Genomic DNA, 16,601 nt, shown 5'->3' with positions numbered 1-16,601 from the left:
CCGATTACCACCATGCTCATGCATAAAATAAACAGAAGAAAAAGAATTCTCAACTGCTTGCTCCATTACCGCGTGCTCACCAGGATAAAGTTCTCACGACTGTTACCCACACTGCTGTGCCTACAATGCTCGGTCCAGACCCCATCCTCCTCATCTCCATACCACTCTGGACATCCTTTTATCCTACAAGGATACATGATAACTTCTTCACCATGACCTTCAAAGCTATCCATGGTATAAACATCCAAAGCCACCCATTTCTGCTACTCTAATTTACTCTACACCAGAACTGTCTTCTCCACTAATACGGAAGCGCTATGCAACTTTGACACTGCCAATGCTGCTTCAAGTTTGGGGTCTTCTGTCCTCCGATCAACACTGCGCTGTAATGTCCGCATTCATCTCTCCTATCTTTCAAAATAGCACTTCCGTTGCTTCAAAATTCCATCTCCAAGTTCCAACACACACCGCACGCCCTTGTGAGTGATACAAGAGCTGTGAATTGTTTAATCATTTTAACCGTAACCGTAGAAGCATGTGGCAAAAGTATGACTGCAGCAGGATAAATTGCATGAAAGGAAGGAAAAACAAGAACTGTTGGAATTTGGAATAGGAGAACCTTTAACACTAAATACTACTTCACTTGTGCTATGCTGGCAGAAAGTTTAGCGCTATTGTTCAACCATAGAAAAGTGCAAGAAACAGGGAAAAGGCTAAGGAACAGGACCCCTGTATCAAAGTTATGTAACTAACACAGCTGAAAGGTGGGTAGAATATATTATTGTTTCCCATAACAAAAAGTTACCACGGTCACTGTGGCAGCTGCAGGGATGATAAATATGGCATACACTACAAATGAGAAGATATAGCGGGGCCACCATTGCAGAGCAAGAAAGGAAACTTGGGCAAAGGCTCCTTGGATCCCAAGATTCCATCCCATCAAATCAGTCTGAGAAACATCCTGCAAAAAAGACAAGGCAAAGGTGGGAGGGGAGAAGGGTTGGTTCTAAGATGTTGTGCTTTTCAGGAAGCCCGGAAAGCTACCAATAAAAAGTGGCACCCACATGATTACCAGACTAGCCCAACAAATATGGTCATTATTGTTGTAAATGAAGTCACGCTAGCGTGAGAATGGGTTTCATCTCAATCGCCTGAGATACAGCCCAGCTATGTAATTTCAGGGCAGTTGCAGTACATGTGTGTTGCCATATCTGGTAAGTATTACTCTGACTGATCTCAACATTAATAGTACTACTACATTTCTTGTAATACAAGTTTAGTTTTTTCAAAGACATCTCACCCAACAATTGATAAGTTCCCTCGTTGTATCAGGTAGAAGCTCGAGATTTTAGAATTGCAGGTGAAACACACCAAAAAGGTTGAAAGCAGAGTGTGTACCTTTTGGTGTGGCTTGGAGTAGTCAGCTACAACCTCGGTTCTTTTTTTTGTTTTAACTCCTGGGTTGCTGTATCTTCCAGGCATTCCACGTCCCCCAAAGGTGTATTTCTCATCTTTGGATTGCTATGTATTTCCACCCGACCAGAAGGGTATCCTGCTGCTTTCTCTCTCACCTTCACAGGTAACACACTCTTGAGGGGTGAGGAGACATCTCGCCCACATCTTCTAGTAAGTCATGCAGTGAGTAGGTAATTGGAACCCAGCATATTCCCCACAGCTTAATACTCCGGCTTAGCCATTAATGAGCTACCAACAAGGCTCGAGTCGGGGAACCACGCGGGTGGACGGCGTCCCCCCACTTATTTTACCCGGGGGACGCCGTCCCCCCTGCCAAACAGCTGGACTTCACTCTTTGGCCTCTCTGGGACGAGGAGCTCGGCACCTTTCGTGACGTCACTTCCGGTGACTGCGTCCCCCCCCCCCACTTCTTTTTTTACGACTTGTGCCCTGGCTACCAACACATGTATCTGGCAGAGGTAACCTAATCGCCGTCAGACAGTTTATGAGAAAACAGGTTCCTAAGGAAAAGACGAGCAAACGGAAGGCACAGACCTTAGTTTGGACAGGTAGTTAAATTCCACTGCTGTGCAGGTCGTGTGGCCGTCTGTCATCTGCAGCCGCAACATCCTGGGAGCGGCCTGCGATTCCTCGTTATCCTTTGGAGCGGAAACATTGCGGATTTTTTGAATTTGCAGAACGCACGGACCTTCAAGCTGCGGAGAAAAGTGGATACAAATTACTAATGGAAATGGCAAATTAGGCTCAGGGGGGAGACTGTCTTCCGAACACCCCTGTACATCAATTAAAGATAGTGCACAGGAAGGTCTCATGGCAACGAGTGGTTTATTCTGTATTTCCTGCGTGCTCAAGAAATGGCAAAAGAAACTACCTGGATATATAAAAAAAAAAGTAAATAAATAAAACAGAACATTTCTTCAATTTTAAACACATTTATCTGCACTTTGGTGTATAGGAAAACCAATTATTTTTTCACAGACCACCCACCACAGCTACACGCACACAAGAGCAACCTTCGCCGAGACTTGGAATGTAACTGCAATTTTATAAAAGTGGTTAATTTGGGATGGAAGAAAATCATAATTCGATAGAAATTACCTTGGGGATGGAGGAAGGGAGTTCAAAGCATGCCTTTGATGAGCCAGCTGTATTGCTTATCCTCTGGTGAAACCTTTCATTAACACAGGTCTTAATTGTATGTTTGCAATTACGTAGTACTTAATTATTTTCTATAATGCCCAAATGTGTTCGTTCATTATTTTATCTTCAACTATTGTCATTCGCTTGCATTGAAAAGCTCTGCTCTTCTAATCCCCTATCAAAGCAGAGAAAAGGCGTAATGGAAAACAAATCGAACTGAACTAAAGGTATGCTGGGATTGGGCGGGACACAAATGGATGTGAGGAAAGAAGAGTGTGGCAGGAAGAACAAGCTTCCTGTAAGCCGGTGTACCACCCACACTGTATAACCAAAACGAAGTTCTTGAAGGAAAAGAGAGAAACACAGATAATGGAGGGTGAGGAAAAATATACGAGCTGAGCCAAAACCAACAGGGATTGGCTATTTTAGGTCAATGCGCTCGTTGCTGTAATGGGGGGCGAAGGATGGGATAAAGGCTGCTGTTTAATGCCATGTTGATTATAGAAGCCAACACCAAACCTTTCGCTGCTAAATGCGGAGAAAAAACAAGCTGCAAAAAGCACAGCATGAGATGAAAGATGGAAAGGGCAACATCAAGACTAAATGGGTCTGGATTGGACGGTCCAGTGATATTGCCTTAATTGGGCGACATGTAGCATATACAGAATACATTTACTAGGCATACTCACATGAGGATGAGTGAAATAGGTCCTATAAACAAACTTAAAAATCTTACTGTGTCACCTTGGGTTAGAACCACCAAAGCAACTGAATAACTATGGGGATCCGCAACGCACAGGATGAACACAGCACGCGATCTGCAGGTGTTGCGTTCATTGATGGCATAGAGTTAATATTATGATCAAAGGTCTTCAAAAAGTAAGAGAAAACTGAAACAATATTAACTGTAAGTTGGATCCAACATTCTTGCTGATGCTGCCTGCCACCACCTTTCATATTTGCGAATATCTCACGGTTCTGTGACATGGCGTCTGAGGACATGTTAGGCCACGTAAACTGTGAGGCCTGCTCCACACATTCATGCACTGTGGTTCTGATGTGTGAGCGAAGCTTGTCCTACTGCTGCAGTAATATGTCCAGTCTGTTAATGAAGCCGTCCAATGCAGTAGTTGCTGTGCAAGGTGTGTGTGCTAGCTTAGGGCTGTGGTGTAGCCAGTGTTATGGGCCCCAGTACCAGGAATACATTTGCTGTTGGAACTGAGAAGTACAGCAATAATCTGGTATATTTGATTTGATTTGATTTTGATTTGATTATCGGATTTGTAGAGCGCACAAATGCTCGGGGGCGGCTTGGCGCTAGAAAAGATTGAGACTGCTGGATAAGGGAGGCATTGAGTGTGCACAAGAGCCAGGACTATGCAGAGAATAGCCAGGTCTTTAGGTTCTTTCGAAAAGATAATAGTGATGGGCTGTTTTTAATTTCTGCTGGCAGTTTGTTCCAAGTTTTAGCTGTGTGCAGTAAGAAGCCTCTCCCCCCCCCCCATCTTAGTTGTTTAAATCTGGGAGTCCTGAGGAGATTATCACTGCTGGACCTTAGAGTCCTAGGTGGTTCATACTGTACCAGAATGGTTTTCAGAAAGTGCTGGCCTGACCCATGCAAGGCTTTGTATGCCAGGCAGGCTGACTTAAATTGGATTCTTTTCACTACAGGTAGCCAGTGGAGACATCTCAGTCTGGAGGCCACCGGCTCAAACCTGGGAATGTTCAATATCAACCTGGCAGCAGCGCTCTGCAGACGCTGGAGTTTTAGCAGTAACTGTTTTTGAAGCCCTGCATGTAGTGCGTTCCCATAATCCATTTTGGACATAGCCAGCATAGTTAGTGTTTTACAGGTGTCAGATGGAAAATATGGCAACAGTTTTCGGATCAATTTCAGTGTGAACCAGACGGATGAGGCAAGTTTATTAATGTGGGCCTTAAACGTGAGTTTAGAATCAAACATGAATCCCAAGTTCCTTACGCTGTCCACTTGTGACGGGCAGCTGCCTAGACTGTCAGGCCACCAGTTCAGTGACCAAATGTTGGATTCAGCCCCCAGCAGCATGACCTCCGACTTATCACCATTTAATTTGAGGCAGTTAACTTGCATCCAGTGCATGACCTGAGTCATGCAAACCCGAAATTTATCGGCTGTCTCAGAAGTGTTGTTGGATATAGCCACCACTATTTGTGTGTCGTCAGCATAGGATATTGGTAGGAAACCGTAACTCCTGATAATGTTTGTTAACGGGGAAGTGTATATATATTAAAAAGGGTTGGGCTTAGTGAGGAGCCCTGAGGGACTCCCCAGGGGAAATTACATGATTTTGATGAGAATTCCCCGAGCTGAACCGTAAAGGATCTTTCTTCCAGAAAGGAAGCAAGTAGAGCGGTCGCTGAAGCGTGCAGACCTATTTCCTCTAGGCGAGACAGGAGTATCTCGTGGTTCACGGTGTTGAAGGCTGCCGACAGATCTAGCAGAATCAGGGCAGCCTTCCCATCGGCGTCCAATATCCTCCTGATCTCCTCCGCCACCATAATCAGAGCGGTTTCTGTCCCATGTTCCTCCCGGAACCCGTATTGTGATATGTCTAGTGCCTGGGAGTTTTTGATAAAACTTGAGAGTTGGATGTTCAAGTGTTTTTCTAAAATTTTTGCCGGGAAGGGGATTCTCGAAATCGGTCTATAGTTAGCTGGGATTGACGAGTCGAGGTTAGACTTTTTGAGGAGTGGAAGAACAGAAGCGGCTTTCCAAGCCTTAGGGAAACAGGAGGTCTGAATTATGTTGGTGAAAAGCAGCTGTAGTTGCTTACTAAGCAATTCTGGGAACATGTGTAGAACCTTGGGAGGACAAGGGTCCATGGGACCCCCTGACTTGGTAGTCAGTATGAGTTGAAAAACCTGTTCCACTGACGGGGCTGAGAACTGAAAATCTGAGTTAACTGGCTCTGAGTGTTTTCCTGTAATGGGCTGATAATTTCCTAATGTCTGTGTGTCGCAGTTGGGGGTAGAGATGGAATTGTAGATGAGCTTTACTTTGTCAGTGAAGAAGTGCCCTAGTTTATTGCAAAGCCCTATACTTCCTTCTGTCTGTTTGGCTGCTGTCTTAGTGAGTTTTTTGACCGTAGCAAAGAGTTCCTTACTGGAGTTTTTGGCCTCCTTAATTTTCTTTACAAAGAAGGCCGATTTCTCTTCAGCTATAAGTTTCTTGTAGGTGGCTAGTGTCTTACAGTAGACTTCTTTCTCCTTGTCCTCAGTTAGCTCTCCATTTTCTTTCGGCCCGCCTACATGTCTGTTTTTGTAGTCTGCGTTTCTCTGTGAACCAAGGCTCGGAGATGTTGTTCCTCTTACAGTGTTTTGTTTTAAGAGGTGCGACTGACAGCACAGCCGCTTTGATCCAATTGTTCACTTGGTCCGTTGCAAGGTTGCTGTCTTGGACTAAACCTGAAACAGTCGCGTCAAGCTGCGCGTGAAGTTTGACAATATCAATTTTGTCCCATTCTTGGAAGGTAAATTGATTACCCTGATGAGCCTTAGAGGTGATAGCGTGGTCAATAGTTAAGGTAAAATTGACGACTTTGTGGTCCGACCAGGGGACCGGGATAACGTCGCCTACTTTGATGTGGGGGTTGGAGGAGAAGATCCCATCTAAAGTGTGACCAGCGGAATGTGTTCCTTGTTGGACCAATTGGGACAAACCACAGCTAGCCATGGTCTCTGAGTTGAGTATCGAGTTTTTATCTGAGGCTTTTTCAAGGTGAATATTGAAGTCTCCCAAAATAGTGTAGTCAGCCCCTGAGAGACTGGATTCCAGAGCAGGGCCCAGGGATTGTGACAGGGGGTTCCTAGCCTTGGGCGGCCTATACAGAAAAAGGCCGTCAAATGTGTAGTTATTAGTGATGTTGATTTTAAAAGGTAGGGACTCACACTCTGGAGAACAGAGCGCCTCCAGGCCCCGAACCTGAAATCCCTCTCTGCTGATAATGGCTAAGCCTCCCCAGTTTCCCACAGAATAGAATAGCCCCCCGAGACCGCTAGTGCCAAATCTATGTCTGAGGTTTTATTCGCCCATGTCTCAGTTATAAACAGCAGATCAAGATTATGGGTGTCGATCAGGTTGTCCACTTTTGTATGGTGTTTTACTAGAGACCTTACAGTCAACAGAGCTGCTTTATCTGTATACTTTTGTGTGCTCTGGCCTGCTGGTGTTGCCCCGCAGCTGTACCGCAAAGCGAATAATTAAGAGACAGCGAACAGCTCGGGCAGTGTTTGGTTTTTTCCACTGGATTGAGAATGGTGCAATCCAGCCTGGACCTTAGTTTCAATAGATCAGTGCGACTATAAACCCTCCTATTAACTATGTGCCCGCTTCAGGCAGGGGTTCTGGCCCTGAGCCCGTGCCAGGCGCGGACGGGTTTGCCTTTGGCACGCCGCCGGCGAGTCCGCTGCGCGTCCGTATGAGCATGGGTTTTATGGTCGATGGGCTTCAACAACTAGCCCGCTACCGGAAGTGAGTGCGTGCTGACCGTGCCCTTCGCTCCCTCCGTACAATCGCACTTGCCGTGACGGACCGGGGAGCATAGGCGGGCAGCTACTGCCTCAGGACTGCAACAATGGAAAAGTGAGTAGAAATAAGGTTAAAAGTTAAGTTTAAAAATGGAATTAAAGCAGCAGAGTTATTTTTTTTAAAGTTTCCAGCAGCGGCAACCAAATTGATGAAAGCGCTACGGCAGTCCACGGTCCCACTGCACCAATGATGGCTACACCCCTGGCTTAGGTTAGCATACACTGCAAACACAAGTACATCAGTTGCTATGAGTAGGAAGTTTCTGCTGCACTTGTCCGTGCTCTGCACATTGAGAAGTAGAAGCTTGTGCTACATAACGTGTATGAGGGAATCGTTCTCATGTGATACTTTCCCTCGTGATACGAACGCTCTATATATTCTGTGTGAGTGAAACTGGCACTACTGATGCTTGTACTGTGCCTATATGCTTGATCTCTATGTTAGGAAAGCTACAACTGTGGATGCCTGTACTGTTCTCGATCTGTGTAGGAAATAAGCGCACATTGCACGTGCCTGTATAGTATATATCTGTGTGAGTGGCACTTTTCCTTCTGTACCTAGTCTGTTTGTGCAAGAGAAACTATCATTGCTGCCCATGCTGTGCAAAACCTGTGAGCAAACCGAGGGATGCCAGGTCTGCATATTTTACCTGCTCTGTGTGACGTAAGCTTGTAACTGATGTCAACCGTGCTATACACTGTCCGAACTGGAAGCATGCCCTTATGACAAACATTCACATCATTGAGAGAGAGAAAGAGCTAGTGTGTGTGTGTGTGTGTGTGCATGCGTTTCTATGAAGCTTTAACTGCAGTTGCATTTTCTGTACAAGCCGTGCATGAAAGGAACTTCCAATGTGGATGCTTTTCCTCAGGACAAGCATCAATGTCTAGTACTAAACTTTGTTAGCGACGCTTGTGCTGTAAATCCTTTTAGTTTCACCATTGTCCTTGAGAAGCTTGCTTGTGTACCTACTCAGTTAGTGACACTATCCCTGTGTGCGCCTGTACAGTACGTGCTCTAGGTGAGAGGGAAGCTTGCATGACAGCCGTTGTTTTCCTGCCTGGGGCCGTATCATAGATAGGGCCCACTTTCCCTCTGTGTGCCATGGCGCACCATAAAACCGGTGCACCAGATGCAAGTAGGGAAAGTTTAATTTAATACACTGCATCCAGGACAGCCACAAACTCGTGCTGTCCTGGGGGCAGCACGTTCAAGTGAAAAACAGATTGGCTTTGAAGCAGCTGCCCCACGTTACAGTGGGCCGGCGACAATACACCTGTACTTTTAACAGGGGAGAGAAATTCCCCATTTCCCCCCTTCAGAGAGCTGCCATCAGGGGGCTTTTTGATAGTGCGCCTCCTAACAGCTTCTTTGCCTCTGTGCCCGCATCTATAATACGGCACAGATGCAAAGGGAATCCCTCATTTGCATATGGCCACGCCCCCATGCAAATGAGGGAAAGCCCTCTGATGTGTGCCTATGCCATCTGTATTACAGAAGGGGGCGCACAAGCGTCTGCAGCCCCTTCTGTAATATCAGATGGTCACAGGATTGCACAAAACGGGCACTAACACCCATTGCGCTCCACTGGCTTTTCCGTAATACAGGCCCTGGTGTGATTAAAGTCTGTCCTTCTATCGTCGGTGCTATAGCCAGTCTATGTTTGCAATGGGAACTTATACATCCACTGTTGCTGTGCATATTGTGTGTGTGAGCCACGGAAAGCTTCCAATTAAAAAGTTTATACTATACCTGCAGACGGGACCTTACAAACCTACTGCTCAACAAATACTTCAACACGCACACAAGCAGAGTTATGTTACCAAAACTCACACCCAAACCAACCTAGACCCGTTGCGATGGTCGATTTATTGTTTCAGCTGTCTACTATGTCATTTACTCCATTAACTTATGTTGCTCTGATGTCCCCATATTGTTACTACCTTGACTGCCTAATGATTTTCTTTATCTGTATATATGTATGTACTTCAATCAAACAATCTTGCATTATATGTAAAGCCCTCTGATACCTTCGGGTCTAGCTAGCACTATATAAAACCTATAAATAAATAAATTAGGCTGAGGGATGTTAGCATTGGTGTACAGTTCCAGAAGTGGCAGCTCACCCTGTGGCCTATGCTGCCTGTGTCAGAGGTTGTTTCTCTGTAGATATGTATCAGGACAGGCCTCCACAGCCTGTACTCCTCTGAGACAGAAGCTTTCACTAGGTGTGTGAAAAGAACACCTTTGTGCTTACACCAAACACTTCTAATCGATACTTTAAAAAAAACGTTTCTTTTACGCTGCAGTAGCTAACCATCGTCCTTTCTAAATGATCTGAAACTGCTAGTTTGTATTTTTACTATAAAAATACATTTACATACATGTAATGTTTCATTTCCCATGCCATTAGCTATTGAAATATACCGGTTACCCTTTTTATTTATTCTCAGTACTAAATGTATTGGCCTTACAAAATGTGATAATTATAGTACAGATCTCTTTGCTTTCATTATTTAACAAGCATTTGCAATGCAATAGGTCTCGCATTAGGAAAGTTTGAGTTATTGGTATTGTAAATTACATTGTTTTTTATTTATGTGTTGGTTTTGAAAAGAGCGAAATAAATAGCTTTGTCATTTACAATGCCAATAGTTTTAACTTTCGCAAATGTGACACCTATAGCATTTGTAATGCAATCTTTGTTGTATTTACGTGACTTAGATGTATTGATATTACAAATAAAATGGCTTTTAATTTTTATTTTTTAATAATTAACACTTAAATAAAAGTTATTGTAATTTATAATGGCAATAGCTTAAACTTTTGTAAATAACTTTTGTTAAGATTATGTTCAGTGTATTTTATTGTGACGAAAATCCAAGAACAGAAGTTAAATATTAACACCTTTTTGTGACATTTGTAATAAAGCTTGCAACATTGAGAGGACATATTTGAACCAGTTGTTGTTGAATGGTTGCACAGATTGATGCTGTGGTGGCGCTGAGTGATTTTGTGGTTGCGACGAGTGATGTGGCGTTCAGTGACGCTGTGGTAGCGCATAGTGATGATGTGATGCCCCTGAGTGATACTGATGTTAAACAAATTCATGGACCGTGACCTTTCAATGGGTAACAGCACAACCAGAATATAGGTATAACATGACATGATTTGCTTAAAGTGGTGATTACTAGTGACCAAACATTTGTATTCTGGAGACAGCTTGAACATATTTCTACCAAGGAGCAAAAAGCGTCCGTCAGAACTCATGGGAGGTTCTGTGTTGAATGTATGAGACATCTCACATCTTGGCATGCAGGCTAGAAAATATTGGCCTTTCAAAAAAGCGTGGTATTCAAAGAGGTGTAAAGTATGTGTCGTTAGGGCAATTGATGGAAATGAATAGGGTGCGGTGCAGAAAAATGCACCGAACAAAGCTTTTTCCGAAAAATGGGTGAAAACGCAGGGTAACCAAATGATGGCTCACTTTTGCACCGCAATCACTTATCTGGTGTGGTAATTATGAAATATTAGCGCATCACATCACAAAAAAAATTAAAACTGTCCCGTTACCATCAGCTGGTAACTGAAAATTTACAAACGTGTGGTATTAAGAGGCTACAGAGTTATTAGTTATTTTTCCAAATGAAGAGCTAACACCCATTGTATATTATTCCCCAGGCGTCTGCCTAATTGGCACTGGTAGCTAGCACTTTCGAGAAAGGCCGAGAGTAAAATGCCTGTTAGAAACCCAGAAAACCGAGTAAGGCTTTTAATCAGGTCACCATATTTCGTTTTGCGATCGGAAAAAAGCAGCCTGTCACAGTCAACTACAGGATTCCGAGATAGAAGAAACTAGGGTGACATTAATGTGCTTGATCACATGAGACAAAACACTACTATTTCCCGTGAGTAAACTGTGCAAGGCGAAACACGCAGGCAGCAGAGCACGGACATTATCTGGTTAGCGTTCGAGCAGGATTATCTAGGTTTCGATGTTCTCGTTTCTGGAACCGAAACCATCCTCTTATCAATTCCAGTGTGCTGGGTCATATCTACGTCCTCAATCAAAACAAACGGATTACTTCAGCGCTGCCATCGGCTGTTACAAACATATTGTGCTAGCTGATGTCAATTACCGAAAAGCAAATGGATCCCCTTACTTTGTGACTCACATGGTTAGGTTTTTCAAGTGAATAAGGCACAGAGTGGAGTGTGAACTACCAAAAGATGGAAGGCGTGCGTATGCTACGAGCGAGGCCTGGAACGCAGGCGAGAGAGGCGGGCTCTGCTTTGATAGGCAGGAAAGTTCTTTGGAGCCTGCGAGGTTCCGGGAGATGCCCCGCCTCTGTGCCAGGCTCGCGGTGACGTAGCTCGTCCGGAGCGCGGCACCTTGGAGGCAGAGGGGTGTGGGTAGTGGAGAGCCCAGAAGAAAGCAGGGATTTCGGGAGTGCTGGCGTTCTCGGGAGAGAGCAGGAGGAGAGAAATCCGGTGATGCGAAGGAATGATGGAGCCAGCGACAAAAGAGCCCAGTAAGTGGTGGGGAGTGGGGGGGTGTGCCTGTGCGCGTGTGTGTGTGTGCATGCATGCATGAGTGTGGCTGTTGCGTGTGTGTGTGTGTGTGTGTGCGCGCATGTGTGAATGTGGCTGTGTGTGTGTATGTGTTAGTCACTTGCTGAGAATGTGGGATAGGAGGTGTGCACGGCGCCGGGCTGGGTGTGCGCGCCCACGAGGTGAAATCACCGATAGCTTGCGCATGCACATCTCATGTCTCAGATTCCCAGAAAGCAGACAAAAATAGATACTTCTCTGGACGCAATGCTTCGCATTGCTTTCACCATCTCGACATAAAAATAAGAGTGTGGCATTAATCCGTAAAGGAATCCCCAAGAAACATAAATGATATTGTATTTTCGACAAAGGCAACGTGTGCCTTCAATTTACATTTTTCGAATTTAGTGAGGTTTAAATCTGTTTTATGAAATTATAGCCCAATTATAATGGCACTATACTACTTTCTATCTCACCGGAAAACATTTCTTCCTTGGGTAACTTTCTGAGAAGGGATTTTGATCATACTTCCATTTATAATATTGTGGAGTTCCAGCAAGCAAGATTTGTACGCTATCGATGTCCTCGCCAACGAATCTCCGTTATTTTCTGTGATTGAATCCACTGCCCTCTAATAAGTCATGCCCAATTCTCAGTCAGAAATGATGAGGCCCAAAAGTCTTCTGAAGGGCATACCTTTGCAATGTTTAGAACTTTGATTTAAGATGTCTTCTGGATGACATATGCCCGGACCCCATCTGGGAGAACTATGTTCTAAGTAGATTCCTCTAATGTAGAGGTCGCTTAAAAAACAACCTTCTGGATGAATGCGCACACATTTGTTCTATCGCCACATTTCGGCAGTTACATTGAACACGTATGTGTGGGAATTTGCTCAGCACAAATCGAATGACAAAACAAGAGTGCTTTGTACAAGAGGCGAATTTGTTGTATGTTATTGCTTATTCTAGCTTAACACAATGATGGAAAGAGGGTTAGGAAAATGGAAGATAGGGAAACGCAGCAGTGGAGAAGGGAGCCTAAATAAAGTAATGAGACCGGACAACAGCGGGGGAGGAGGCAGAGGGAGAAAGGGCCATTGGTGCTTCTTCAGGAAGAGTCTGATAACCAGGTTGCTACAGTGTGGAGAGCTGATGTTTGTACAGCTGGTTCTTCAGCTCATTTCAAAGGTGTGAGAATGAGAAAGGTGCAGGCTCCATCCTGAAAAGACACCCAGAGCAGATTTTAATCTTAAACTCAACTATTTAAATTAAGAATGCTCAATTGTCGCTTGCAGTAGTTAGAGTTTCAAAGTAAGAGGATTTTTTCTGGTACTTTATTAGCACAATGCACGATCCTCTGGGCTTTTAATGAATGAATAACATGAGTGTGAATTTGTTGGTAAGTGATCGGTCTGTTGCTGAGTGTTACTTCTTTTTTGAGGAAGTCCTGCACAATTAAATTTGTAATCTGCTAAACAGAGGACTCTGAAGTATGCTCTGTCAGGTACTGCTTTGACAATATTATAAATAAAAAATTCGGACCAATGCGACAATATATCAACCATAGCCTCCAAATGGACTCATAAATTATCACTACAAGTGGCTGCTGATGCTGTTAGTGAATCAATCCAGTTGAGTAGTCGGTTCGTGAATGCATCTAGGCTAAAAATACATAATTTCAAGATTCTTTAAGATACATATTACACTATGAACCGATTATTCAACTGGGGATGCCGGTCTAGTTTGGAATGCTTTATATGTAGCAAGGTGGGAGCAGACACTGTACATATTTTCTATTAGTGTGTTGTATTGCAGCAATATTGTCAGGTGGTCTGTGAGGAAATCGCTAGGGTTACTTTAAGTCGCATTTACCCATCCGCTCATCTGATTATCTTTTGTACATTGTACGAAATACCATTGAAGTTAAAGTGTATTGTTTTCTTTATGATTCTGAGGTCTAGGATTCTGGTTTCATGTTTTAGGCTCAACTCTAATCCTCCACTGTCTATTACCTGGTTTAAGCAGTTCTTGGATATTTACAGTTTAGAGCGGTCCCTTGTCAGAGAAGCTAACGTTTAAGCCAAATGTGGGCTGGGGGGATTTAGATGCTTTGGCCAATAGCGTTGGATGTCCATAGATTATCCATAAGTTGGGACAGTTTTTGATCTTTGCTCATTCATTAAGGTTGCTCAACCTTGCTTATGTTATACTGCTATTTTCATATTACTGCTTTGGTTCTCTAATTTGTGTGATATGGTGTCACCACTATGTTGGTTCAATGTTCTAAAAGTGAGGATACATCAAAATCCTTTAAATAAAAAAAAAGGAGAATGCTCATTTGTAATCATGATTCTGACATATTTCTTTTGTTTGGGGACATGGAAGTAGGAATTCTTGAAGTCTATAGTCTTCACAAAATCCCCATCTGGTAATGATTGCAATTTGATGTAATCGTTACAAATCTTAGCTTTCTGACACTGATTTGATAACATTAGATCTGGTATTGATGACCAGGAACCGATACTGATAAATATATACCCACAGACCCTCTTTTAGTTCCTTGATGAAAAGAACTTTCATGATTCTTTTCAGCAATTAGACAAACTTAATATGTATCCTAATTTTAGATATATGGTGGTTATTACAGGGTTCTTAAACTGAACAAAAACACAAGTGTCCAGTATCCTTTTTTAAAGGTTACTTGCTTCCATTACCGAGGGAAGCACTGAACTCGATCGCCAAATCAATGTTATGTGGTCAGGGGGAGGGGGGGGGGGGCAAATACCCATTAGTTCTGTGATACAGTTCACTCTTTTGACATATTTTCTTTATATTGACTTCAGACTTGATTTGGTCTTCAATGTGATACTGCTGTTTTTCTGGGAGCGAGGCACTAACTAGCGACTGGTAAGTATTAACATTTCTCAGAAAGTGAGGCCAAGTCTATTGTGCTTGTGATTTTAATTCAAGTGGGTCTATTTTCTCTGTACTTACCTAGTGACCATTGTGTTTATCTATATACCTAGTCATTTATTAGTCCACCTCGTGTGAAGTTTTTTTTAAATTTCGTTAATATTATAACAACTTTTCATACAATATTATTTCATAAAGCCCAGTGGCTTGAGTACTCACTGCTGAGATTCGCAGGTGAACTACAAGTTAAGCGTTCAGATAAGGACATCACCCTTCAAATGCAACTAAAACAAATAAGAAAAAATGAGTTTTTAATAGTTGCTGTAAGAAATTGGGTTACTGGCTGAGGTGGGGTGAAAGCCTTCTCAAGCAGCAACCACAATTCATCTCGGGGTGAAATCACAAGCAAACCCTAAATTGACATGTGCTCAAAGTTCAGGCAGCTTGGCACAGAGCAGTCAGACGTAACTCAAAAGCAATGTGTGAAGTATTTGTGCAACACTTCAAACAGTAATACAGTGAAAACACACCACAAAAAGAATACCACACTAGTTTAGAAAAATAGAGTAATTTGTAATAAATAAAATAAGCTCGAAACAACAAAAATCCAATTAGTAGAACCAGAGATATTCACTTTAAAGGATTGTAGTGAAAATAGTACAAAAAGGTGTAAAGAGCCAACTATGGCTATCTGGTTTGCGTCAGACCGGGACAAAGTCACAAGTTCAGGATGACTGCGATGGAGCATGAGCTGGCTACAGGGACCCAATTAGACCTGGTTTGCGAAGCATTGTGAGGATCCGTGTCAAAGATACGTCACACAGATGAAGCGATTTGTCGGTTTCGGGATGCTGAAAGGCTGCGGTGCGAGGTCCTGCACCGTTATTGAGGATCCCGTCAACAAAGACCTGCGATGCGAAGTCGAAGATACGCTGCGAAGTAGGGGCAATGTGTTGGTTCTGAAAAGCTGCGATGGGGAGTCCGGCGCCGTTCTCGACGTTGCCGTCGACAAGGGATGCGGAGGCCTGCGCCGAGGCTGCATTGAGCAGCGCTGGTCTGATGCAGCGACGAGCTGAGATGCAGGACATTTGCGTCGGTTTCGATCCACACAGTAGCGGCAATGTGTCGGTCAGGGTTGCATCACGCAACAGAGGAGATACACTGGTTCCGTAGGGCCCACAGAAACTGGTAGAGCACCTTCGGCCAACTTCCAAGTTTCCAGGACTAGGGTGGCACCACTTGCCAGGGTAGACTCACGGATGGCAGAGTTCAGGTGCTGGGTTAATGTTGTTGGAGCCTTCTGTCCCTAAGCTCAAGTCAGGAGGCCCTCCAACTAACCCTTGGAGTCAGTCTGGGTTCCAGAGATGCAGGTCTAGTCCTTCTCACCCAGGAAAAAGGCAGCAGTTCAGCACAGCAAGGCAGCTGTCTGGCAGAGTAGCAGTCCTTCGACAGATCAGCAGTCCTCCTTCCTGGCAGAGTATCCACAGGTCCAGAAGTGTACAGAAGAGTTGGTGTCCAAGGTCCAGTATATATACACACATCCGGTTGTGCCTTTGAAGTGGGGAGAAGCTTCTAGAGCTATCCCTTTTGAAGTCCCCAGGCATCCTGCTTTCCCTACCCTGGCAACAGACTACCTACAGAGGCATATGCAGCCCTTTGTGTGGAGGCAGGACACAGCATTTTCAAGTGTAAGTAGGGCTGAGTCCATCTCTGTCCTCCTGTTCTGCCAGTGATGGCCCATCCAGTCACAACTGGGTATGGCTGTCTAGGAGGAATACACATAGCCCAATGATCAGCTACACCCAGTCATGCGACCAGAGACAGGCTACATGCACTAAATGGCTAAGGCAGAAAATGAAAACTTGCTAAAAGTGGCGTTTTCAAAATTGTTATTTAAAGTCCAACTTCAACAAAAGTTAGAATTGTTGTATTTATTCTGAAGACACTAAAGA

General features: G+C 43.9%; 1 protein-coding gene across 2 annotated transcripts in view; it reads right to left on the bottom strand.

Annotated features, from left to right (window-relative positions):
• TDRD3 (tudor domain containing 3) overlaps positions 1-16,601 on the bottom strand; it is an 860,519-nt gene that overhangs the window by 428,057 nt on the left and 415,861 nt on the right. For both annotated transcript variants that reach the window (XM_078657412.1, XM_078657411.1), the window contains exon 4: positions 2,011-2,171. In XM_078657412.1, coding sequence (XP_078513538.1) covers positions 2,011-2,084 — 74 coding nt within the window. In that variant the 5' untranslated portion in view covers positions 2,085-2,171. The remainder of the gene's footprint in view (positions 1-2,010; positions 2,172-16,601) is intronic.

This window comes from Lissotriton helveticus, chromosome 8 (genome assembly GCF_964261635.1).
Source record: "Lissotriton helveticus chromosome 8, aLisHel1.1, whole genome shotgun sequence".
NCBI classification, from domain to species: domain Eukaryota; kingdom Metazoa; phylum Chordata; class Amphibia; order Caudata; family Salamandridae; genus Lissotriton; species Lissotriton helveticus.
This window is presented reverse-complemented; position numbering and strand designations above follow the sequence as displayed.